Source organism: Salmo trutta, chromosome 36, assembly GCF_901001165.1.
Source record: "Salmo trutta chromosome 36, fSalTru1.1, whole genome shotgun sequence".
Taxonomy (NCBI): domain Eukaryota; kingdom Metazoa; phylum Chordata; class Actinopteri; order Salmoniformes; family Salmonidae; genus Salmo; species Salmo trutta.
Window position 1 is genome coordinate 26,116,856 of NC_042992.1, and position 24,856 is coordinate 26,141,711.

Here is a 24,856-nt window from a genome sequence, read left to right on the forward strand (position 1 = left end):
TATCATTGCTATTTAAGGAGGATCCAATTTCAGTTTTGAGATCCACTGGTGTCATTGGCGTAGGATTAGCTGGACATTTTTGACTGGTCTTGGAACTGTGGCAACAGCCAGCACCTCCTCACTTGGCTCGATGGGATATGTCATGATTTTGCCAACACAGCCAGCTACTGTATGTACACAGTCTTGTACCCAGTGGCGACCCATCATTCAGGGCAGGTGGGCCAGACCCCCACCTGTTTTGAGCCCCACCTGTTTGGCCCCAAAAAATTATGTGCATTTTCTGTGCTTTTTTGTGCCTGTTTTGTTTGTTATTTTGCCATTAATATGTGTTACATATCATTTTCCTAACAAATGTACAAACAAATCATTGAGTTAAAAAAGCCGTAGCTCCAAAATGCAGGTATTTCAGCCTAGCTCATTGTTTTCTGTGGTGGTGGGGCAGCCAGCGGAAAATACAGAGCTTAGGTGTTGGTAATATTCTCTAGTTGCGCCGTGATTGGCTCAGTGTTCTGTCTCTCATGGGGACACTACGTCACTGCAAAATGTACAGGGGGAGCTAGAAAGTTCAAGCCCCTTGGGTGCTGCCATAGATTTACATTAGAAGTGCCCATACAAGAAAGCTCAAGGTCATTGGCCACAGATAAAGTTACGTCAAATCACATTATATCTACCATAGCTTTGATTGGACTGATCATGTCAACATCAAACTTTTAAAATCTTAGCTAGCAGTCATCACGCATCAAGTCGACAATCTACTGGCAAATCCTTTTCAATCCTTGTCATATGAAGATAAATTATAGGTACAACGTATTAGTGCTCATCAGACATTGGACATAAACATTACACAACAAGTTGGAAATTGCAAATTTGAGTGGTTTGGAAGGAATCAGTGACTAAACGCAAGTGTTGCAAATCAACCACTAGCCTGCTATTCAGTGGAGAGGGTGTGTGGTCCAAGTCTGAGTTTAAGGGTCTATTTTCCAAGCTTAAAAGTATAAACATTCACATGCAACATCATGGGCAAGAAAATGTTGAATACATTGGCCATGCTGTCAATCCAGCATGACTTCTGCCTCATTCAAAACAACGGGAAACTCTGATCTGGGAAATCTCAGACTTCAGTGAGTTAAAGACAACTTGCAAATCTGAAAAAAACGAGCTCAGAATGGGAACATCCAACTTGGAATTCCAAGTCAGGAACTCGGGTCTCATTCTAGAGCTCCAACCTGAAGATCACTGACGTCATGATTCGACCTTGTTTTAATTCTCCACCATAAATCCAGAGAATGCCAGACTTTAATGATGAAATTTGCCCACAAGAAAGGACCACCACACCAAATGAGCACAGCACAACAAGGTAAGTGGAAAAATGTATTGTATGCTGCTGCATAAATTATGTAATTTGCCAGGGTGTAACGGGCGTTATATAGAGGAGACCAAGGCGCAGCATGTTGAGTGCTCATCGTTATTTTTTTATGAAAATGAACACTAGACAAAATACACAAAATGACAGTCAACAGTTCCGTCACGTTGTACAAACTAAACAGAAAGCAAATACCCATGAAAACCAAGGGAAAAAAGGCGGCCTAAGTATGGCTTCCAATCAGAGACAACGATAGACAGCTGCCTCTGATTGGAAACCATACCCGGCCAAAACATAGAAACAAAACAACATAGAATGCCCACCCCCTATCACACCCTGACCTAACTAAACAGAGAAAAAACAGCTCTCTTAGGTCAGAGCGTGACACAGGGAGATATGTATACTGTAGCTAAGAAAGTAATACTAAGTGAATATTATATAGTAAGCTGTTAGTAGCCCATGTGCCTCACCCTAATCATTTGGTCCCTTCCCCCCTCATAACTTAGCCTACTGTTCTGACTTGGTGGTGCACATGTAGCCTATAGCCTGTTTTAGAGAAATGTCATTATCTAATATTATAAGAGCTTTCACTTTCTTCATCCTGCGGTTCTGACTTGGTGTACAGGGAGAATATTGTAAGAACGGCCCATGTTCTGAGTTATGTCGCTGTACATTGCAAAAGTGCTGAACAAATAGTTATATTGACTACGTCTGTCTTAGCTCGCTCATTGTCTTAATCGAAATTACAGATTGCCTCTTATCCGCTCATCGTTACCTTATGCCATAGTTTGTACATCTCAATTGTCAGTAGAAACCACATTTGTTTAAGCAAGTCAGCCATATCAGCTATGTTTTTTTAAAAGGCAGTAAATGAGGCTGAATGAACTGTTTTGCTGCCAGGTAAGGCTCTGCTGTAGCGGTGGTAAGGATTCACTCCATGGTGCCGAAAAGAAAGCTCTGCTGTTGGAACAGCTTTATGTAGGCGTAGTCACAGGCGTCGAAAGGGACAGACCAAGGTGCAGCGGGTATAGTGCTCATCTTCTTTCTTTATTTTGATAAAGTGAACACTTAAACAAAAATACTAACAAACCGACAAAAACGACAGTTCCGTAAGGTACAAGACTATAATGGAAAACAACCACCCACCAAAACACAGGAAAACAGGCTGCCTAAGTATGGCTTCCAATCAGAGACAACGAAAGACACCTGCCTCTGATTGGAAGCCATACTTGGCCACACATTGAAAAAGAAACATAGAAATAGAAACTAGAACCAAAAAAAAAAAAAAACACATAAAACAAACACCCCCTGCCACGCCCTGACCATACTACAATTACAAAAGACCCCTTTACTGGTCAGGACGTGACAGGCGCTAACAGTTTGTGGTCACCTTTATAGTGCAATTAATGTATTGTGTTGTGTTGTGTAGTGGCTTTGCTGACATGCATCAACAAAAAAATAAAGTGAGTTTGCCCAACCAAGATTTACATGCTAAAATCGCCACTGCTTGTACCCTTTTTTAACCTTTTTTAAACTGACTATCGTATTTGTTGATTAAATTAGGTTTTAATAATACAATGTGTAATATAGGAATGTCATGAGTGACAAAAAGTTTGTATATGAAAAGAGTATGAAAACATCACGAGTTGTCCAGGAATGCTTGTGAAATAGATAAAACAGACCAGGCAGGGTTTTGGTATTTGAGAAGTCAATGAGAGAAGTGAAAAATGATTCCTTAGTTGTTAATTTTCTCGAAATCTAAAGGCCCAACCTAGATTTGAGCCAGTGTCTTAAGTAGTTTTTTGTGAATTTTTATTAGGATCCCCATTAGCTAAGGCCGTAACGTTAGCTAATCTTCCTGGGGTCCAACACCAATTAATAAGACATTACAAACAATTACAAATTAAGACTTTACAAACATTTTACAAGTAGACAATACAGATCATTAAAATACCTGACAGGAAACACATTTAACATTCAGTTGATGCTTTCTATTTCCTGTCCAGTCATATGGTCTATTGCATTAGATGTTCTTTTATTTTTTCTTAAAGGTGGATTTAATTTTTCCCTGAAATATATATATATTGGTAAAGAGTTCCATTCAGCTATAAAACTGTAGATTTAAGGTGATTTGTCCTTGGCTTGCGTTGTCTTAGATGCCCTGAATTTACCTGTCTGGTTTTGTGGTTATGAGTGTTGCTAGTATGTACTAACTCTCCTGAAAAATAGAGTGTTTTCTTTTTTAAATATAACATTCAGAAGACTGGATAGTAATTTGTTTTCAACGTGAAGCCATGAGTGATTCTCATGCATTTGGATAATAGTCATACGGATAGAGCAATGAAGAGCTAATCTGGCAGCCCTGTTTTGTGCAATTTGGAGCTTTTTTATATCTTCCATTGCTGCAGATGACCATATAACTGGACATTACTCTAAGTGTGATAGGACCAGGGATTGAATCACCTGATTCAGAATGCTAGATGTTAAATACTCTGAACATTTTCTTGGAACAGCAATTCCCTTACCCATCTTAATAACAATATGATCTGACCTATGTGATCTGACCATGATAAAGTCCAACATGACAGCTTGTAGTTTTGTTTTTTTCACTTGCTCTACATGTATTCTATTCATCGACAAATTCAATTGGGGATCATCAGCAAGCATATATCTTCAACCAAATACAATACAATTAGTTTTAGAAAAGTTCAACAACAATTTGTTCATATCAACTCACTCAAACACCATTCTTAGGTCACTACTCAGTACATCTGTTAGCTCATTACATTATGATGCTGCGCTATACATTGTAGAGTCATCAGCATATATTACTACTCTTGCTTTGTTCATTACTGGAGGTAAATCATTAGTAAAGATAGAGAAGTGGTCCTAGGCAGCTTCCTTGAGGAAGATCACAGTGTATATCTTTATTGTTTGAAAAGCTATCATTAAAGAACACCTTTGGCCTTCTCCTGGTTAGATAGCTTTCCATCCAGGATAGAGCTGCAGACTTAAAACCATAATATTTGAGTTTACCTAGTAACAGTTCATGATTAACTACATCAAGAGCAGCACTGAAATCTAGCAACACTGCATCAACTAACTTCCTGTCATACATACTCTTTAACCAATCATCTGTCATTTGTGCTAAGGCCGTACTCATAGAATACCCTTCTTTGTATGCATGTTGGAAACCTGTTATCAGACCATTACATGAGAAATAATCCTTGATTTGTACAGATACCATTTTTTCAAATAATTGGCTGAACACAGGCAGCAAGCTTATATGATGACTATTAGGACCAGTGAATGCAGATTTTTTATCTTTAGGTAGTGGAATAACCTTTGACTCTTTCCAGACTTCTGGGCACACCCCATACATCAAACACTTATTGAACATTTTAGAGATTAGGGTAGATATTTGGTTAGCTGTAACTCTAAGCAATTTGGCGTGAAGATTATCTGTACCAGGTGAATTGTCATCCGAAAGAGACAACAGGATTCTTTCTACTTCTTCCCTTTCTACTTGGTGAAATTTGAACATGCATTGCCTGATACAATCTTTTATAAGGGTATATGACATGGAGCCATCAGTTGGAATCATAGCATTCCTCAACTTGTCCACTTTGCCTGTAAAATATTCATGAAAGTAATTTGCGATGTCGTGTGGTTTTGTAATAAACATACCCTCTGATTCAACAAAAGAGACAGACATGTTTCAAATTCCTACCCATAATAGCGTTCAACGTTCCCCAGTTTTTCCCCATCACCCTTTACTTCATCATTTTTGTGTTGATAGAAGCGGCAGTGCCGCTGTGACAACAATTTTGGACCCCCTTGTGGCCCCTCTAAATGTGCAGTATGAAATAATTTGAACATAACTAATTTTTGCTATTGTTCTTTTTTTACATCCATTATTAGACAGTGGCAACGATGATGATTCTTTTGCCTTCTAATGCCTGCAATGCAGTGAAGAAAACGATATGACAACAATAACGTCTAATGTAACTGGCCCCTCTAACAGTACAACTGGCCCCAGCTTGGCCCCCCCAGTTGAAATGTTCTAGAACCGCCACTGCAGCACATGCACAGTTCGGCGAGAGACGACCGTTAGATCCGATGACATGTTTCTACGCATGAATTTAGCTAGCCAACATGACATCACCTAAAAGTGTGATCGTGGATTTCTATTGGAGAAAAGTTTTTAGCTAATATGCATACCTTACTGTCTGGGAAGATTTACAGTTTTTCGGAACTCACTTCACTCATACATAGAGTGAGGTTTGTGCTGCTGGGGCTGGCAAATGCGCAGATCAAATACACCGCTGCAGTCGACGTAGCCTCCAACCAATCTCAGATTGTACGATTTGCTTCAATTCTGTCATCACAATCTAGTCAAATTGGTATCAAGATTTTAAATTGGTGTACATCGCACAATATGACGTGATAATCATAACAGACGTAATCCTAGTGTTGAGTGATTAACCGAAATTGAGGTTATTTTTCGGTTAATTGACAGACATCTGTTCAATTATTTTAATTCCATTTTGTCCTTTTTTCTGTGAGCTCAAGGTGCATATCAGATCAAATCCGAACTGTGCGATGTAATAGGGCGTTTCCAACAGGCCAATATTAAACACGGTTTAGAGCAGAAAACGTGGTAATTAACTACCATGATCATAATCCATTGTGCATCTACTAGTCGGTTCTGGATTTTATTTGAATGTTGTAACATTCAAATAAAATCCAGAATTTCTGCAAGTGTGGGCATTTAAGTACTACAGCACCCACAGACTAAAAAATGCAATAGCTGCCAGCTAGCAAACTTTGGCCCACTTGCTCTGTGACTTGGGCTGTGTTTAGACAGGCAGCCCAAATCAGATTTTTTTTAAACTAATTGGTCTTTTGACTAATCTGATCAGCTCTGAGAAAGATCTGATGTGAAAAGATCCTATGTGATTGGTCGAAAGACCGACTATTGGTGGGAAAAAAAATCTCAATTCGGCTGCCTGTCGAAACACATCCTTACTGCCTTGTGTAGTTGGTATATCAGTTGGGTGTATGTTTGGCTGTGTTTAGACATGCAGTCCAATTCTGATCATTTTTTCACTAATTGGTCTTTTGACCATCAGATCAGCTCTGAGAAAGAGCTGATGTGAAAATATCTGATGTGATTGATCAAAAGACCAACTAGCTGGGGAAAAAAATCTGAATTGGGCTGCCTGTATGAAAAGGCAGTCGTCATCACTGTTTGCTTGATTGATCATGTTCAGCTGCATGTCATTGTGATGTCATAACGATCTCCCTCTTGTTTGGATGAATTTCTTAAGTCTCTGATTGGGAAGATCTCAATTGCATACTCTTCGCGTCCTCTCTCCTTGTCTCCTTCTCAAAAACAATTGGATGAGAAAGTCAGAGGTCCCGCCCCTCTGATCTTCTTCTTCAATGAGTTTTGAGAAGGAGGTGAGGAGAGAGGACGCGAGGAGTAAGCAATTCTCCCCTTAACTTCTTCCTTCCTCTCTCCTAGCCTTGATTGATTTAAAATCTGTTCTCTCAATACAGACATACAGCTGAACGTGATCAATCAATGAGCCAGTGATTGGATGGCAATTGCAGGTTCAGGCAATAAATACACACCCAGTTAATATGGCAACTAAGCAAGGCAGTAAGTCACAGTGGGCCTATGGTTTCAACTTGGCAACTATAGTGGTGGCTTGTCTGTTGGTACTTAGATATGGCTTTTGGAATTAATTTGTGGTAAGAGTCTTTGAACAATGTGTAGTAGATCTGCTACATGGGTCCTGCAGGACTTTGATGTTGTTAAATTTCCCTTGTGTTGCACAGGCACTGAATTGTTCTTTTCTTAACAGGATTGTGCTGCTTTGCTCCATATTCTCTGAACCTTTAAGATCTGCTTGTGCTCCACATGGTAAGGCATGAACAATACATTGTAATTTTTTGTTGTTGAAGACCGGCCTTAAAATTGACTTGACTCATACTTTCCCATATCTGTTTAGATGCCCAGAGGTTAAGAGGCTACATGTATTCTGGCTCTTCCCAAGTGGAAGATGAACAGAAACAACCAGGTGATGGCTATTCTCAGGATCAAATCAAACCAGCTTTTAGTACTTCAGGTTCTGTCCAGAGTGGCGCTACTCCCAGAGAGACTGGACCCAACACCCATAACCAGGAACTATCCCCCAGAGGCTCTGCTTCAAGCTCGATCCAGCCTGCCCCAAGAATGTTAGGCCTCTCTGGCTCTATAGCCAGTAGAACCTCTGTCAGCCACAACAAGCGTCACACCCTTGCCAGTGTAACCTCAGGGCAAGGTGTTACCAACCCTAGTGCAGTGAGGATGGTTTCAAGTTGGGACGCAAAGGGAATCCAGCCCAAAACCTTTTCGTTACAGCCTCGTTCAAGCAACTCTGGATCTGTTCAGAATTTCCTGGGAAGCCGTTTATTCAAGTCAATCCCCCAGAATTCTGGGGCACAAAGTGGAATCTACCAGTCCGTAAGGGAAATGGCTTCCACCCCTTACCTTCAAGCTCCCTCACGTGGTTCTTCAGGGACTTCATTTAGACCAGGTCCTCTGCATTTTGGGTCTACTGAAGGTGGGAGTGCAACAAATGCGTACAAGCCCAGCTTTTCTCAATATGTCAAGCCATACCAGAGCAGATATGCTTCTGCCAGTAGTGGTTCAACTTCTAGTACATCTGCCCAGAGAATAGATGCCTCCAGAAGCAGCAGTAACCCTACATCTAGCCTGGCGTCTATCTCCAGTGTATTTACGCCTAGTAGAAACTCCTATGGAACCTACAAGCCTGGCTCTATCCTTGGAGCAACACCACGCCAGAGCCTGTTTACCTCTAACCAGGGTGGCAGTGGTTCAATCTACAGCCAGAATGTCCTTGCCCCCAACCAGAAACCAAGCAGCACTACACCTGCCAAAAGCAACCACAGGCAAGTCTCTGGTCAGATGGGGTACTACCAGCCTAGCTATGTTGCCAGTAGTGGGCCAATCACCATCCTCCACAGTTCTGCCCAGGCTGGCAGTTCTTCAACCTATGTCCAGAAACCAAGCAGCTCTAAAGCTGCCCCCAGGCAAAGCTATACTCCCAATGCTGTGAAGTCAATCCCTAGCTATGCCAGAGGACCTAACCAGAGCATTTTCTTTAACCTCCATGGCCCTACCCAGAGCAGGACCAGCACACCTCAAAGCTTTGCGCTGGTCTCCATCTACAACATCCCAGCACGCTACGGTGGCACTCATATCCGTCGTCTCCAAGACCGTATTCCTAGTGGGCGTAGTGCCTCCACTAGCCACTCCAAAACCAGCTCAAGTGTTAACAAGCCACAGCAAAACCACACTCTGCCTGCCAAGCAGGAAGGCCCCAGCACTACTGACGTCCAAGTCTCACGCTCTACTAGATGAGAGCCCAGAACATGACTAAGTGAGAGCTGTAACCACCAGTTGAGGTGATTGGGGTTTATTTTTATGCTGCTTAGTCTGTGTTAGGTTTACACAGGCAGCTTACGGAGCTTTTTTTGCCACTCTGCTCTTGATTTTGGGGGGGGGGGGGGGGTCAGAATTGGGGCAGCCTGTCATGTTTGCTTGTTACAAATCTACTCGTTTGTCTTCTAGGTGCTGAGACCATGATGTGATGCCAGGCATTTTACTTAAATGGTTTCAATAAATAACGTTTAATCTAAGTTCAGTCTTGCTGTTACTGTATCCATTACATTTCTTTCAGACATCTTTACTGACAAATGTCTGCTTGGTCCAGCAGGACTTTTTGTATGCTGGCATTTGATAAGATTGTGTGACTGGACCTTTACAATGAGCCTGAAGCGGTGTTGGGCTTAACATTTAATGATGCTACATTCACCCCCTGCAGTTGGGGAGACCCAGAGTGCACTTCAGGTTTCAATGCAACTTGACTTTGTGTACATAACAGCCATCAAAGTGGATTATGTATGTCTCCAGAAACTCATTCTCTTATTTGACCCCTTATGTTGTCTTTTGTTAGTGCCAATGAACATGACATTTCTGTTCTTAATGAGCCCTACATTTTGTCTTTATACCATATGTTGGCATGACAAATGTATTATGACTAGGAGTCAGATGGGGAACTCCTGGCCTTAACTATGAGACTACACTAATGGAATTGAGGTGTTTTATAACCCAGTGTCTTGGTTTGTCACACCTGGAATTTCACTTTGCAAACCTACCCTGAATGTCACTAACTGTTTGTGCCTGCTTGACCAATTTGACGCAGACTATAACTAGGTAGTATATAACATATGTAATTACCCTTCCCACCAGTTATGTAGGATGCTTCTCTAACACATCTGTCTGGCAGGTGTCAGTCTTAATGAGAGGCTTAATGTCCTGGAGGAGCCGGTGTGTTTGTCATCAGGCCTTGTATCCATGAGGATGTCTGTCCCACTTTCACCCTCATCTCCTAATCAGACACATGGCATTGCTGAACCACCTAGGTTCAGATAGTGTTCAATCATTCCAAGTCTTCCTCTGTGCTTGGTTGACTGTGCCTGGCTCAGTGGAACCAATAGAATAATACCAAGGGTACAAACCCATATCTGGCATTCCAGACAGGATCAAGCGCAAACAAAGTATTTGAAAGATATCAAATACAGTTTTATCACAGGTCTGACTAGTTAGCCGTGGAGTTAAGATTCAGAATGTTTCCTTACATTTGAGATGTTAGATTATTGTTGACCTGTTTTGACATTTACAGTGAGGTGTATGACGAGCCAGGAAGGGAACAACAGATTTACCCCTGTCTGTCACGGTTAAAGAAATGGAGAGAGAGCGACACCTTGCATGCATTGACCAGCCATGTGTGGTGGTTCAGATAAAAGCTATGCTATTTCCTGCCAGAGGAAGTGGCAGAGGCACAGAGGGAAATCTTTCAGGAGCTGTTTCGTTTCCTCTTTTTCCATCATGCCTGGGAACATTCATGTGGAAGAAAAATAAATGGATAAAAATGTCTTCCTTCCACTGGCATCAGCAGAAACTATCTTTCTGACAGGACATTTAGACAGATTGTAGATTTGCATGAAGAGAAAGGTGTCATAAATCATACTGAAAATGTGATCTATTAATCAACAGAGAACGGAGATGACTGTTCTCTCTAATGGGACGATGACACTGTCAGGCCATTGAACAATCTGCTTCACCCATGATGTTTCATCATCATAATAGGCATACTGAACAACGTACATTTTTCTCTTTCCATCTCTCTCTGGCTCTATGCCAAGTAGTGATAGTAGTAGCAGAATTGGTAGCAGTAGTAGTGGTGATAATAGTAGTAGTAGGGATTGTAGTAGTGGTAGTAGCAGTAGTGATAGTAGTAGCAGCAGTAGTGATAGTAGTAGTAGTAGTAGTAGTGATAGTAGTAGTAGTGATAGTAGTAGGAGCAGAATTGGTAGCAGTAGTAGTGGTGATAATAGTAGTAGTAGTAGGGATTGTAGTAGTAGCAGTAGTGATAGTAGTAGTAGTGATAGTAGTGATATTTGCATAGGTAGGCTTCATTGAATTGTTTGAGGTTGACAGATGTACAGTATATGCCTACATCACTGACTGTCCCTGTCTGTTACGTGTTTTAACGTCAGTAGTAGAATTCAGAGAGAGAGGTGCGACCGTCAGCACAACAGCAGGCAGGTGGTGTCTCCTCTCTGGAAGAATTTACCTTTTGACCTTCAGAACGTACTTCTCCTCCCAGCCAATCAGGTGCTTCAGATTCCTGTCGGGCGCGCCAGGCCCCCTCTCGCTTCGGCATCTGGTCGTTGTGGTGAAGAAATGAAGGTAATAATAACCTGAGATAAAATGAGCATAAGACTCCTCCCCCTACAGGCGAGAGGTCAAGCTACCTATAGAGAGCCATGCCTACCGCTGTGACCACGCAGATCACAGATTCATCATCAGAAATGACAAGTGAAGCAGAACCCTGTCCAAGTCTGTCCCAGAGTTCTAGCATTACACAAGCATTTATTTTAGCCACTATAATATTAACTACAATAATAGCTGACAACTCTACATCTAGATTTTGTTTTGACCACAATAACAATCATTTTACATATACATTTGTGTCATTTTATTTGTGCATTTAAAAGGTCTCAATTGACTCAGTAAACTACGCATAATGGTAAATTGATATCTATAATCACTTCACAAGACATAGGTGCTGTGTGAGGAAACGAGATGCCATCTCAAATCGAGAAAAGGAGATTAATAGATCTGAGGGCATGTTTCCGGGACAGTGATTAAGCCTTGTCCTGGAGAATCTCCATTGACCATGATTTTTAGTCGAGGACTAGGCTTAATCTGTGTTCGGGAAAACCCTCCCTAAGATTCTTCTTCTTATTCACTGAGAGATATCCCCAAGTGGGCCTTTAACGAGAGAGATCACAGTGGGACTTTAACGAGAGAGATCACAGTGGGCCTTTAATGAGAGGGAAGGGGAACTGGTCCCTGATGTGTTGAGATGACTGCTGCTTCCAGATGAATTTATTGTTTTGGTCTTTGGTTCTTTGTCCTCAGCTTAAATCAATACTAGATATCAGACCATTTATTTTATTTATTTTTTATTTAACCTTTATTTAACTAGACAAGTCAGTTAAGAACAAATTCTTATTTACAATGATGGCCATTGATGCATGAATTAGATGAAGTCTAGGATAGAAAAACAGGAAGAAAAAAGGCTTTTTGATTTGATTTGGGGATACCTAGTCAGTTGTACAACTGAATGCATTCAACTGAAATGTCTTCCACATTTAACCCAACCCCTCTGAATCAGAGAGGTGCGGGGGGCTGCCTTAATGCATATTCTTTTTAGATTCAGGGTTACAATTAGGGTTAGGGGTTAGGGTTAGGAGTTTGGGGTTAGGATTAAAGGTTAGGGTAAGGGGAAATGTTGAAGGGGTATCAATTGTTTGATCCCCACAAGGATAGTAAAACAAGTGTGTGTGTGTGTGTGTGTGTGTGTGTGTGTGGGAAAAACTGAATGTCTAATTAAATACTGCCTAACCTCATCCCCTCTAAACAACCACAGCTACAACAGAACACAACTTCTTACAAGCCACATGGCCAGATAGACAGACAAAGGAACTGTCACACACACATGCTTCCACACCCACTTCTCAGATGAATGGTTATGTGAAGACTTCAGAGGGAAGCCACTTTAGTGTGGTTTCAGTATTTCTCTCTGCTTCACATGACTGTTTTTGTTTTAACCAAATGCCTATGTTTCGAATTCTCTGAGAGCTCAATCCCCTAGTCGACCAATCTGTAGTGAATGGAAGTATTGTGATACAAGAGGCATTGTATTGCTTTTAGGTAGGTAGAGACCATTATGCTGGAATGTACCACGCCATAAAACCCCAACACATACATACCCAGGCCAGTCTTATGATAAAGCAGATCCCAACACTTCAGCAACAACCAGAGCCTGTGTGTGCATCCATGCCCGTGCATGTGTGTATAAGGCTGTGTTTACACAGCCACCCTAAGAACCCAAATCAGATTTTCTTTCTATATCCAATCTTTTTTTCTGACTGTCCACACTCCATTTTGCATGTGAACAAAATAGGATTTGATTATTAACACTGAGAATATATAAATATTTGGATGTGCAATGTCGCAGCGGCATAGAAGAAGATACAATATAATAGAATACGGTATATTTAAATTAGATGAGTAATGCAAAATATGTAAACATTATTAAAGCAGCCAGTGATTTCAAGTCTATGTATATAGGGCAGCAGCCTCTAAGTTGCAACTGATGGTTATTTAACAGTCTGACGGCCTTGAGATAAAAGCTGTTTTTCAGTCTCTCGGTCACCGTTTTGATGCACCTGTACTGACCTCGCCTTCTGGATGATAGCGGGGTGAACAGGCAGTGGCTCAGGTGGTTGTTGTCCTAGATAATCTTTTTGGCCTTCCTGTGACATCAGTTGCTGTAGGTGTCCTGGAGGGCAGGTAGTTCGCTCCCGGTGATGCGTTGTGCAGACCGCACCACCCTCTGGAGAGCCCTGCGATTGCGGGCGGCGCAGTTGCTGTACCAGGCGGTGATACAGCCCGACAGGATGCTCTCAATTGTGCATCTGTAAAAGTTTGTGAGGGTTTTAGGTGCCAAGACAAATTTCTTCAGCCTCCTGAGGTTGAAGAGGCACTGTTGCGCCTTCTTCACCACACTGTATGTGTGGGTGAACCATTTCAGTTTGTCAGTAATATGTACGCTGAGGGACTTTAGCTTTCCACCTTCTCCGCAGCGGCCCCGTTGATGTGGATAGGGGGGTGCTGTTTCCTGAAGTCCAGGATCCGCTCCTTAGTTTTTTTGACGTTGAGTGAGAGGTTATTTTCCTGGCACCACACTCCAAGGGCACTCGGCTCCTCCCTGTAGGCTGTCTCATCATTGTTGGTAATCAGGCCAACAATGGCAGGTTTTGAAGTAAAAATTAATAATTCTGAGCAAAAATATCTGAATCTGATCTGAGCGTCCAGACAGAGGTCACATATGAAGGATCAGGTTTGTATCAGTATTCATATCCACATATGGAGGTGGAATAAATCTGAAGTCAAAAGATCAGATTCCATGTGTTTTTTTTATCAGATAGGTTTCAGATATGCAAATATTTTGCAAAAGATCTGAATTGTTCTAACGGTGTGAACGCAGCCTTTGTGTGTGTCGATACAGCCGGCCCTTCTGAAAGTGATGAATGGGAGGCCGCTCTACTTTAATGGGTGTATTGCTTCTGCTGTACCAACTTCTCTCCCACCTCTCCCTGCTCTTCCACCCTCTTGCAAACACTATTAGCTACCATTGATCAATTGAGAACCAGAACAATAGATCGGCCAATCCCTCTGTGGTTCTGTAGCTGTCTATTGTCTCAGGACTGTTTTGACATGCTGGACAGGAGACACTAGCCTGGTCCCACATCTGTTTGTGTGTAGAGCCTACTGTCGCTGCACCAAGCTATAGAGATACAAATACGGCTAGGTCAATATGATGTCTATGGAGGGATGGTTAAATGAGTGAAGGGGAAGAGGAGAGCCTGCGCTTCAATTTCAATCAATTGTTGAAACTATGGCCGTGGGCATACTGTGATAAATACGAGAGCCACCAAATGTGAAGGAAAGGAATCTTACAGTAACATATTGTGTGTTATTTGTATGCTGATTCTAACTGATTGTGGTTCCAATGAGGTGCTGGTCATGTAAAGGGGGTTGGGGTTGACTTCTGTCGCCGTTTGCTACGACAGTGTAAGACTTGGGATAATGAGTGTTGCTTTGAAACCAATTGTGCTCCACTTCAACATGTCATGGGTTCGTTCTGGACAGAGTCAGAGGCTAGAGGGGCTACAGATCTGTCACAGAAAGGAACCACCAGAGAGAGAGACAGAGAGAGGAAGAGCGAGGAAGAGAGATGCTTCGATAGAGTGGAAGCAAGGGTGAAGAGAGGTGTAGAGAATGAGAAAATGGGAGGGAGGGAGGGTGGGAGGGAGGGAGGGAGAAAGTGAGAGAGGAGGAAGAGAGACAGAGACGGACAGAAAGAGAGAGCGAAAGACAAAGAAAGTTGCTCCTTCTTCTCCAGAGCTCCGTCTGTCTGTTTGCCATTACATAGCCTGCAGCCAAGTGGATGCCACTTTGCCTTTGTCATCATGCCGCTGACTGTTGTGGTCTCTTTTTTTTTTTACATGTTCAATTTTTCACAGATGTCGTATTCACTTTTAAGCCATATTCTCTATCATAGCGATTAAACCGAGTTAATGGCGCCAAGATGTTCCCCAACAGAAAGGACTCATATAAATGGCTAATTGCCTGAGAGGAACGTTTTCAAAAGTAACTTAGAAACATAAAAATATTTTTTTCCCTTCTTTCTCTCTCTATTTAATAGCCAAACCGCAGAGATTAGTGAAAATAATAAAATATAAAAGAATGAAAGTTGCCTCTTCAAAAGCTGCCCAGTGGTCTTGCAAAACTTTTGTATCATTCAAATCGTTAAAAAACCCCAGCCTGTTGCTTGAAGCGGAAAAGAAGAAATGAAAAGCAAATTATAAACCAGGGATTTTCTCTGTCAAACAGGAACTTCCCATTTGGGAGAGAGAGACATGGAAGTATTTTGATTGCCACATTCTAGAAGAGACAGTGCTATCATTGTGGCAATCATTTCTATGTGGGGGATGTAAACATGATTTTTTATAATCATATAACACAAAACAACAACAAAAAACAACAGCTAATTGGTTTAATTTGTCTAGTGGTTTTAACTAGCTAGGCTGTATTCCTCTGATGTATAGAAAGAGATGGAGAGAGACATGGCCAGTTTATATTGAATCTATTTCTCTCTCTTTATCTCCCCGTCTGTCTGTCTGTCTGACAATCTCTCTGCTCTTCCTTCCCTGCCGTGACAACCTTGCAGCTCAGCCTATTGAAAACTGACACCATTGATTTTTCAAGACAACAGTTGTGGCCAAAGCCAGACGTCATAAGTCCGTTAATCGAACCCAGTCACAGATCCACCCAATAATAACCGGAGGGGTAAGTAATGACCAACAGTCACCAATCTCTGTTCGTCTGTTTGCATCTCAAATTGCACCCTATTCTCTTTATAGTGCACTACTACATTCATTCTCATGCTTTGCTCTTGCATAAAGGCAAATGGAAGTAGGCCTACTCCTCATGGATTTCCTTCCCAGTGGCAGTTATTAGGAATGATAACATAGGCTGTACCTGAAATGGCACCCTATTCCCTATATAGTGCACTACTGTCCATCGTCAAATGTAGTGCACTATATAGTGAATGGGCATCGAAATCAAATCAAATTCTATTGGTCATATGCGCCGAATACTTACAAGCCCTTAACCAACAATGCCATTTTAAGATAAGATAAGAATAACAAATAATTAAAGAGCAGCAGTAAATAACAATGGTGGGGCTATATACAGGGGTACCGGTACAGAGTCAATGTACTGGCACCGGTGTTGAGGTAATATGTACATGTAGGTAGAGTTATTACAGTGACTATGCATAGATAATATCAGAGAGTAGAGCAGTGTAGAAGGGGGGGGGGGGCAATGCAAATAGTCTGGGTAGCCATTTGATTAGCTGTTCAGGAGTCTTATGGCTTGGGGGTAGAAGCTGTTTAGAAGCCTCTTGGACCTAGGCTTGGCGCTACGGTACCGCTTTCCGTGCGGTAGCAGAGACAACAGTCTATGACTAGGGTGGCTGGAGTAGTATACTAAAGGGAACAGGGTGCCATTTCAGACACACCCTAGTCATGATTGTGGGAGAAGCATCTTAGCATGGGAGGACAATGCACAATTCACAGAACATGCCATTAGCTAGAGGCTGTCTTTGTTTTGTTGTTGTAGTAGCCTCAATTGCTTTCTCTTCTCAGTGTAAATGGCCACATAGATTGGATTCTGCAACTTGGGAAATGTATATTTGATACACATTTACATTTACATTTAAGTCATTTAGCAGACGCTCTTATCCAGAGCGACTTACAAACACAATTCACTTGTTTGACCTGAAGACTTACACAATTTCACAGTACCATCCATGAACATAGATGAACAGACAGACTTAAAAAAAAAAATACTGTACCTTTCAATAATACTTTATTTGTTCATTTTTAGCATGCAGCACAATTGGCTGACACTAAGTGTGTAACCAATGCTGTATTATTACTACCAGAGAGATTTGAATAACATTTCAATATGACAAAGGATAGGCACAACCCCCACCCCATCTCTCTCTCTTCCTCCTTCCCCCTCTCTCATCCTCTCTCTCAAGTTATTTTCTTTCTCTGTCTCTCTCGCAGCACTCCCTGCAATTAGTAGTGGAGCTTTGCTCGTAGATAGGTCTTTCTCTGTGACACCTCCTACATCACCACGGCCACAGAGGGAGTGAGTCAGCTTTTGTGCAGGAGGATAATGAGGAACAACACTGTGATGAGAGCCAGCAGAGTCAGAAAGTAATGTCAAACTCTGTTCAATTCAACCACAGCAGAGTAGAGCACCTTCTTGTTTTAGGAAGTTATTGTGTCTGTTTGAAATGGTACCCTATTCCCTACATAGTGCGCTACTTTTGACCAGGGCTATGGCAACACCGGGCTGACACTTATAGGCTTTTATCTGAAATATATATAAAAAAGGAAAACCTAACTGCAATATGCCTAGAGAATTTCAAGTTTGGTTAAAAGGATTCGACACAATGTGCAGGCTTTCTGATTCAACTAAAAAACATGCAATCAAAATGAAAACATCAAATGGAGTTAGAAATCAATAAGAAATGTGTTCTTTGTTGTTTAATTCTCCCTCTAGTTTTCCCACACCAGACTGAGTATTAACCTGGGACCAATTATCATGACAGAAACATCGCAGATCATGACAAAGAGCACATCTCAAAGAGACCCGGACCCCCTTCATATGTACTCCCAATCCATTTAAGCCAACTATCACTTCACAAATTAGTCAAAAACACTGTTTACAGTAGAGGAATTAAATATAATTGAAGTGTTAAACAAATAGTATATTTCTGTTGTAGGAAGACGACAACAGTTCCTCCACTGCACTGGTTAATAAGAGCAGAGCAGGATTTGGCCTCTCAATGAAACTACTGCTGCCTGCTCTGCTGCTGGCATTCCACACTCATCTGTATCTTATCACTGAAAAATGTCCCTTAAACAGAAAAAGCTGCAGCTCCAGCCAGGCTTTCCTTCCTTCCTTTAAAGAGAATGGCTTGTTGCCTTCAAGGAGGAGGGATTGCTTTTGGCTCAGCCACATGTACACCCAGCTTCAGCCTCAGCCCTACAGCCCCAGTTCCAGCCCTATAGCCCCAGCCTCATCCTGGTTCTCATCATCTTGACAATAAAACTAGAGAACTTAACACAAAGCACATTTTCGCGAAAGAGGGTTTTGAGATTTCCGTTGCTCGATGACTTTGGCTGTGCAGTGTGAACTGAATGAACAGTCCTGTTTCTTCTCATCTTATCTTTGATAAACTCACATATCTATTAGGTGAAATACCAGTGTGACATCACAGCAGCAAGACTTGTGACCTGTTGCCACAAGAAAAGGGCAACCAGTGTAGAGCAAACACCATTGTAAATGCAAACCATATTATTTTATTTTTTTCTCCCTTTTTTACTTTAACTATTTACACATCGTTACAATACTGTACATAGCAATAATATGACATTTGAAATGTCTCTATTCCTTTGAAACGTTTGTGAGTGTAATGTTTACTGCTCATTTCTGATTTGTTTATTTTCACGTTTGTTTATTATGTATTTCACTTGCTTTGGCAATGCAAACATATGTTTCCCATGCCAATACAGCCCTTTGAATTGAGAGAGAGTTGCTTTTAGGAAATGCTTTTTGGAATGCTATGGAGACTAATCTGCTGGGATTCCTTTCAGGCACCCTGGGGCAGAGGGATAGAAGACCAAAGAAATGCTCCTCAGTCCTGGGGTGAGCTGGCCCTCAGAGTTTAATGAGAGATTGTCTGCGTCCCAATGGCACCCTATTCCCTTTATAAGTCCACTACTTTTGACCAGGGCCCATACAGGGAATATGGTGCAATTTCAGACATAGCCATTGTGCATAAGCTTCACAGGGGTTGGTGTCACACAACTTGCAACTCATGAGCTGATTAGTTATGCTGTATGTGAGCTTGGTAGCGATAGTATATACATTTACAAGACCTCCTCTCAAAGAACAATACTTAAGTAAAGTCATAGCAGGTGAAATGTATAAGAACACTCTTCAGCTTCATGAATTAAGTATATTCATCCATATCTGTTCTCAGTTCCAAGAATCATAACATACATAAATGATATTGTCCAAATGTAGTTTCACTCCTTCACGTGATACTTCATTCTAGGACAGACAGAGAAGCCCCCCTTTTAAGGGGGGGGGGGGGAATCAATGTAGAAGAACAGTCAGTCAGTCCCCCATCCATACAACAGTTCTTTCACAGTCAATGCCCATTTGTTAGCCATGGGTAATCCCCAGTCTCAGACGATGTGTGGACTGAAAGTGAGGACTGGTTGTGAAGGACTACAGATCAGAGAGTGCATGCTTTAATCCTGGACAAAGCTACTAGGGAAGCAATAACAATACACAGTCATATACTTACTGTATGTTTATATTTACATACAATTCACATGTTCAGTTTTTACATGATCTTATCTACTTAGAAATGCAATAAAAAAAGCGTTTTTGATTATGAAAGAAGGATCATGGAACCCCTTGAGTGTCCTCCTATCATCAAATGTCTGCTGTGGTGGAGACCTGTGAGAGCCTGGGGTCGGAGTCATGCTCGTAGTGGTAGTGGTATCCCTCCAACACCTCCGTGCACGCTTCCCGCATGTCATTGATCCTCTTCTTGATGCCCTGCCGGTTGAGGTAGAGGACCAAGAGGAAGACGAGTCCCACAAAGCCCAGGACAATCCCAAGGAACACGTAGGAAGTCTGGAGGGCCAGGTCCGCCCCCTCACCCACCCTGTGGCATCCCAGCTCCACCCCGTCCCCAACCGCCCCAGCCTGTCCAGCAGCCAGCCTCAGCAGAGAGGTGTTCCTCATGTCTGAGGGGAAGGCACACACCAGGCCCTCTGCGTCCCCCACATGCCCCTGGGAGGAGTTGAGCCAGGCAGCGAAGGGCTCCATGCCACAGATACAGGTCCAGGGGTTCTCCCCTAGAAGGAGTCTCACCCCGGGGGGCAGAGAGGCCAGCTCAGCCAGGCCCTCCTCCTGGACGGTCCGCAGAGCGTTAAGGGTCAGATCCAGCTGCTCCAGAGAGTCCAGCCCTGAGAAGGTGCCATTGTGGAGGGCCACCAGGGAGTTGTTGGCCAGGATGAGCCTCCGCAGGCCCCCCAGGTAGGAGAAGGTGTGAGAGGGCAGGTAGATTAGCCTGTTCCCTGACAGGTCCAGGGTCCGGATCTCCCCCAGGGTGGACCAGCGAAGAGACACAGCCAGGTTCATGAAAGAGGAGTGGTTGTAGAGAGCTCGGCTGAGGTTGAGCTCCCTGAGAGTGTGGCCCGGAACAGTGAAGGCCTCTGGGTTGATGACAGCCAGCTGGTTGGAGCTCAGGTCTAGAGAGCGGAGGGAACGCAACCCAGAGAACGTCTGAGACTCTACCTTTGTTATCCTGCAGGGAGGAAGAGATACAGAGGAAGCAGAGGATGCATAGTCACTCATGGTCTATAATAACAGTGGTGCAGTGGTCTAAGTCACTGCATCTCAGTGCTTGAGGCGTCACTACAGACACCCTGGTTTGAATCCAGGCTGTATCACAACCAGCCGTGATTGGGAGTCCCATAGGGCGGCGCACAATTGGCAGAGCGTCGTCCGGGTTTGGCCGGTGTAGGCCGTCATTGTAAATAACAATTTGTTCTTAACTGACTTGCCTCGTTAAATAAAGGTTAAATTAAATTAAAAAGGCACTGCATCTCAGTGCTAGAGGCGTCACTACAGACACTGGTTCGATTCCAGTCTATCACAACCGGGGTAGGCCGTCATTGTAAATAAGAATTTGTTTGACTTGCCTAGTTAAATAAATAAAATAAAAAACAATAGTAAGCACATGGTTTATCCAAGTTTACCCAACATAACAGGATGCCATTCATCAAAGGCTTCATGTTAAGATGCATTCAAATGTGTGCGAAAATATATAGACAGACAAATTGTATAACATTTATGCTATAATAATACATTGACCCTTCAAATCATGAGGCATATATAAACTTGGGCAAATAAAAGTAGGCCAAACTTGAAAACAGTCGTTTTTTTCGCTAGGCAATGTTTCTCTTACCTATTGTTACTCAGTGACAGCGTTGTTATATTGTCCAGCCCTTTGAACGATTCCGGTCCAATTCTGCTGATCTGGTTTCCCGTTATGAACAGATTCCTCGTGTACCCTGGTATCCCAGACGGGACACTCCGCAAGTCTTTGGAAACACACTTCACCGTGTGAGCAGCTTCGGAGCATTCGCAACGAAGAGGGCACCCGGATGCGCGCGCAGAAATAGAACAGAGCAGCGCACAGAAAACCATCCGTAGAGCCAAATCCAGCATTTTTGAAAAACAGGCTACGCGATACCAGAACAGTGATAAATATAGTTTCTATACATTGAAAACAAAAAAAGTATTATATACAGAGCGAATTACACTTACCGGAAATGACTTGATTGCCATTTCAATAGAATAACAAACTCAACCTTCTTGCCTACTAAGCGCGACAAAAGAAATGCATATGCGCTGCATATGCTGTAGACTACAGCGCATTGACTGTGCACATTAGCTATATATTAATATATCCTCCTGCCGATGAGAGTGAAACGTGCAGAGAGAGTTCTATCGTACACTGGTCAGATTGTCCTCGCCATCTCCTTGACCCGTTCTGTTCTGTATTACAAGTCCTGGCTGGATGTTCAACTTCTTAGCAGTTCTGAAGCCCACGTGTGACTGAGAGTCAGGGTCTGATTTCCATGACAAAAGGGATCTCTCTGTCGGGGCTGTTTGATCCCAGCAGATGCACACCGAGCGTCGCTCCTCTCAAACAATGAAATTAAAGCACCATCGCATCGTAGACTACAATCTGCGGGGAGGGGCTTTTCAGCTTTCCACTCACCCCGTCCGGAGCCTTTCTGTCCTCCCACTTTAATTAACAGCATGCTGGCTAGGTCTACACCAGGCGGGAAAGAGAAATGCAACTATTGAATTTGACAAAAACCTTAACAAGTGTATAAGTTGGTACAGTGTCTTCTTAGATTTTAAACATGGATCAATGTTTGCAACCTATTCCTTCAAATGATTCGTTTGTTAGGATATATCTCATACGACCCTATTAATAGGCGATTACCGAATAATTATGAAATAAGTAATTATCTTCACGCTATTCGATAGACAGGTGATAGATAGGCAGGCTAGGCTAAAGATTCTACCAATATGTTATAATAAACAGAAGCGCAAAATGCCCAGACAATTAAGAACTGGCACATTCCCAGATCCTTGCGGAATGACACTTGATTATAACTATTGGGCCACTGAATAAGCACTCATGGGGTCCACATCAACAAGATATAAAATGAATTAAGAACTTTACATTTTACATTTTGAGCCATCAAGTTGAATACATCTGAATACGGACAAAGTCATTGACAATGTTATAACAATGAAGAACACAGGCTATGCGTATAACTTTTTCATATTCCACAAGAGAAAAGTTAATGTGCTAAATCAATAAAGACGGAAGCACCTTCGAGCATTTGCAGATCAAAAGCTGCGCTACAGAAAATACGGATACAATTGCGTGAGGTAGAGCGCCTTCCTCTCTCACTAGCTGATATAAGATCAACAATGCTTTTTAGAGGGAGGGGAAACGGAGCCTCTGATGTCTGCCCACCCTTCCTCCCCCAATGCTATCTACAGAAAAAGAGGGAAAGAGCATAGAGAGGATGTTTACAGGATGATGACAAATGGCAATTGAATCGGAGGTTGTCCTTTTGATAGCCAGCGGTGAAATTCACTTGAAACTGAGCGTTGATTTTTTTCAATTAGCCTTTTCTCCTTGACACAAATGAGTTGAACTATAATGTTGAGTGCATGTAAATAATACGCCTATGCTTTATGAGTAGGCATAAGTCATGTGATATGATCTAGAAATAGTAGCCTAACGTATCTTCAGAAATGTTTCACAAACAAATAGTCTACAATAAATAAACGTCTTTATTGGTATCATAGTTACATGTCATTTAAATACATTCATAGTTCACTCAGTCACTTGCAGATTCTTTCATGGGAAAACTGAACTCCTAATCTTCGGCAGCATAGTGACATTTCAAGGGATTTAAAGAACAAAAGAAGTGTATTGGTGTTAGGATTTGTATGCCTTTATATGATTATTGGCCCTCAGTCATAATAGCATCCCAACTGTCTTTTGTTAGCAGACTGAATGTGTGAAACAACAGGTGTCCACATTCCACAACCCAGCACCTAGTTACAACCGGAGGAAAGAACATCTAATATGGATTCAACTACACTCTGAAGAGTATTACTGATTCTAGAACAGATTCTAGAACAGAACAGAATTTGAGAACAAACCAGTGAACTCTGGTACAAGTTTAAATAGAAGTGGTTCCATTGCACACAAAAAAACATGCTTTCTACTCTGTTTTCCATTAGAGGAAAGGAGTAAGGCTTCAGAATGGAATCAAGGCCACAATTTAGATCCAATCTTGCCTCTAAATTCTCATTCTCAAATTGCCCACCTATCAGAACTAAATCAATTCCACTTAAAGATTCACTCTGGGCCTCCTGAGTGGTGCAGTGATCTAAGGCACTGCATCACAGTGCTAGCTGTGCCACTAGAGATTCTGGGTTCGGGTCCAGGCTCTGTCGCAGCCGGCCGCGACCGGGAGACCCATGGGGCAGCGCACAATTGGCTCAGTGTCGTCTGGGTTAGGGGAGGGTTTGGCCGGCAGGGATATCCTTGTCCCATCGTGCACTAGCGACTCCTGTGGCAGGCCGGGCGCAGTGCACGCTGACACAGTTGCCAGGTGTACGGTGTTTCCTCCGACACATTGGTGCTTCTGGCTTCCGAGTTAAGTGGGCAATGTGTCAAGAAGCAGTGTGGCTTGGTTGGGTTGTGTTTCGGAGTACGCACGGTTCTCGACCTTCGCCACTCCCGAGTCCGTACGGGAGTTGCAGCGATGAGACAAGACTTTAGCTACCAATTGGGGATAAAAATGGGGTAAAAATAAATAATTTGGAAATAAAGGTGCACGCTAGGATCTTAAGCCGAACAAATAGGTAACATATAGTTAAATTGGATTTGTAACATCATCCATTTCGTATCATATGTTACGTTTTTTTTTTTGCAGGACATAACATACATGACCAAAAGTATGTGGACACCTGCTTGTCGAACACCTCATTACAAAATCATAGGAATTAATATGGAGTTTGTGAGGATTAGTGAGGTCCGGCACTGATGTTGGGCGATTAGGCCTGGCTTGCACTCGGCGTTCCAATTAATCCCAAAGATCTTTGATGGGGTTGATGTCAGAGCTCTGTGCACGCCAGTCAAGTTCTTCCACACCGATCTCAACAAACTATTTCTGCATGGACCTCACTTTGTGCAGAGGGGGCATTGTCATGCTGAAATAGGAAAGGGCCTTCCCCAAACTGTTGCCACAAAGTTGGAAGCACAGAATCGTCTAGAATGTCATTGTATGTTGTATCGATAAGATTTCCCTTCACTAGAACTAACGGGCCTATCCCGAACCATGAAATAGAGCCCCAGACCATTATTCCTCCTCCACCAAACTTTACAGCTGGCACTATGCATTCGGGCAGGTAGCATTCTCCTGGCATCCGCCAAACCCAGATTCGTCTGTCTGACTGCCAGATGGTGAAGCATGACTCATCACTCCAGAGAACGCGTTTCCACTGCTCCAGAGTTCAAT

The 24,856-nt window shown here is 42.5% G+C and overlaps 2 protein-coding genes and 2 long non-coding RNA genes across 4 annotated transcripts in view; 2 read left to right on the plus strand and 2 right to left on the minus strand.

Annotated features, from left to right (window-relative positions):
• The first annotated feature begins 7,009 nt into the window (after positions 1-7,009).
• On the plus strand, positions 7,010-7,871 carry LOC115176215 (uncharacterized). The gene is made up of 3 exons (XR_003872182.1): positions 7,010-7,120; positions 7,234-7,292; positions 7,381-7,871. It is a non-coding gene; the product is annotated as an uncharacterized LOC115176215 (long non-coding RNA).
• Positions 7,872-7,942: 71 nt separating this feature from the next.
• On the plus strand, positions 7,943-9,073 carry LOC115176216 (uncharacterized). The gene is made up of 2 exons (XR_003872183.1): positions 7,943-8,839; positions 9,006-9,073. It is a non-coding gene; the product is annotated as an uncharacterized LOC115176216 (long non-coding RNA).
• A 7,916-nt stretch (positions 9,074-16,989) lies between these two features.
• Positions 16,990-22,259, minus strand: LOC115175741 (trophoblast glycoprotein-like). Its single transcript, XM_029735206.1, has 2 exons — positions 21,202-22,259; positions 16,990-20,538 (listed from the first exon to the last, which is right to left on the minus strand). The coding sequence occupies exons 1-2, from the start codon at positions 21,462-21,464 to the stop codon at positions 19,659-19,661; spliced, it is 1,143 nt and encodes a 380-aa protein (XP_029591066.1). The 5' UTR covers positions 21,465-22,259; the 3' UTR covers positions 16,990-19,658.
• LOC115175742 (transmembrane protein 222-like) overlaps positions 20,478-24,856 on the minus strand; it is a 30,299-nt gene continuing 25,920 nt past the window's right edge. Inside the window, exon 7 of the mRNA XM_029735208.1 lies at positions 20,478-20,538. The gene's annotated coding sequence lies outside the window, so the exon portion shown is untranslated. The remainder of the gene's footprint in view (positions 20,539-24,856) is intronic.

Coding starts and splice junctions, on each gene's coding strand:
- LOC115175741 (XM_029735206.1), bottom strand. CDS start 21,464: ATGCTGGATTTGGCTCTACGGATGGTTTTCTGTGCGCTGCTCTGTTCT. Junction 20,539..21,201: donor CTGTCACTGAGTAACAATAG/GTAAGAGAAACA, acceptor TCCTCCCTGCAG/GATAACAAAGGTAGAGTCTC.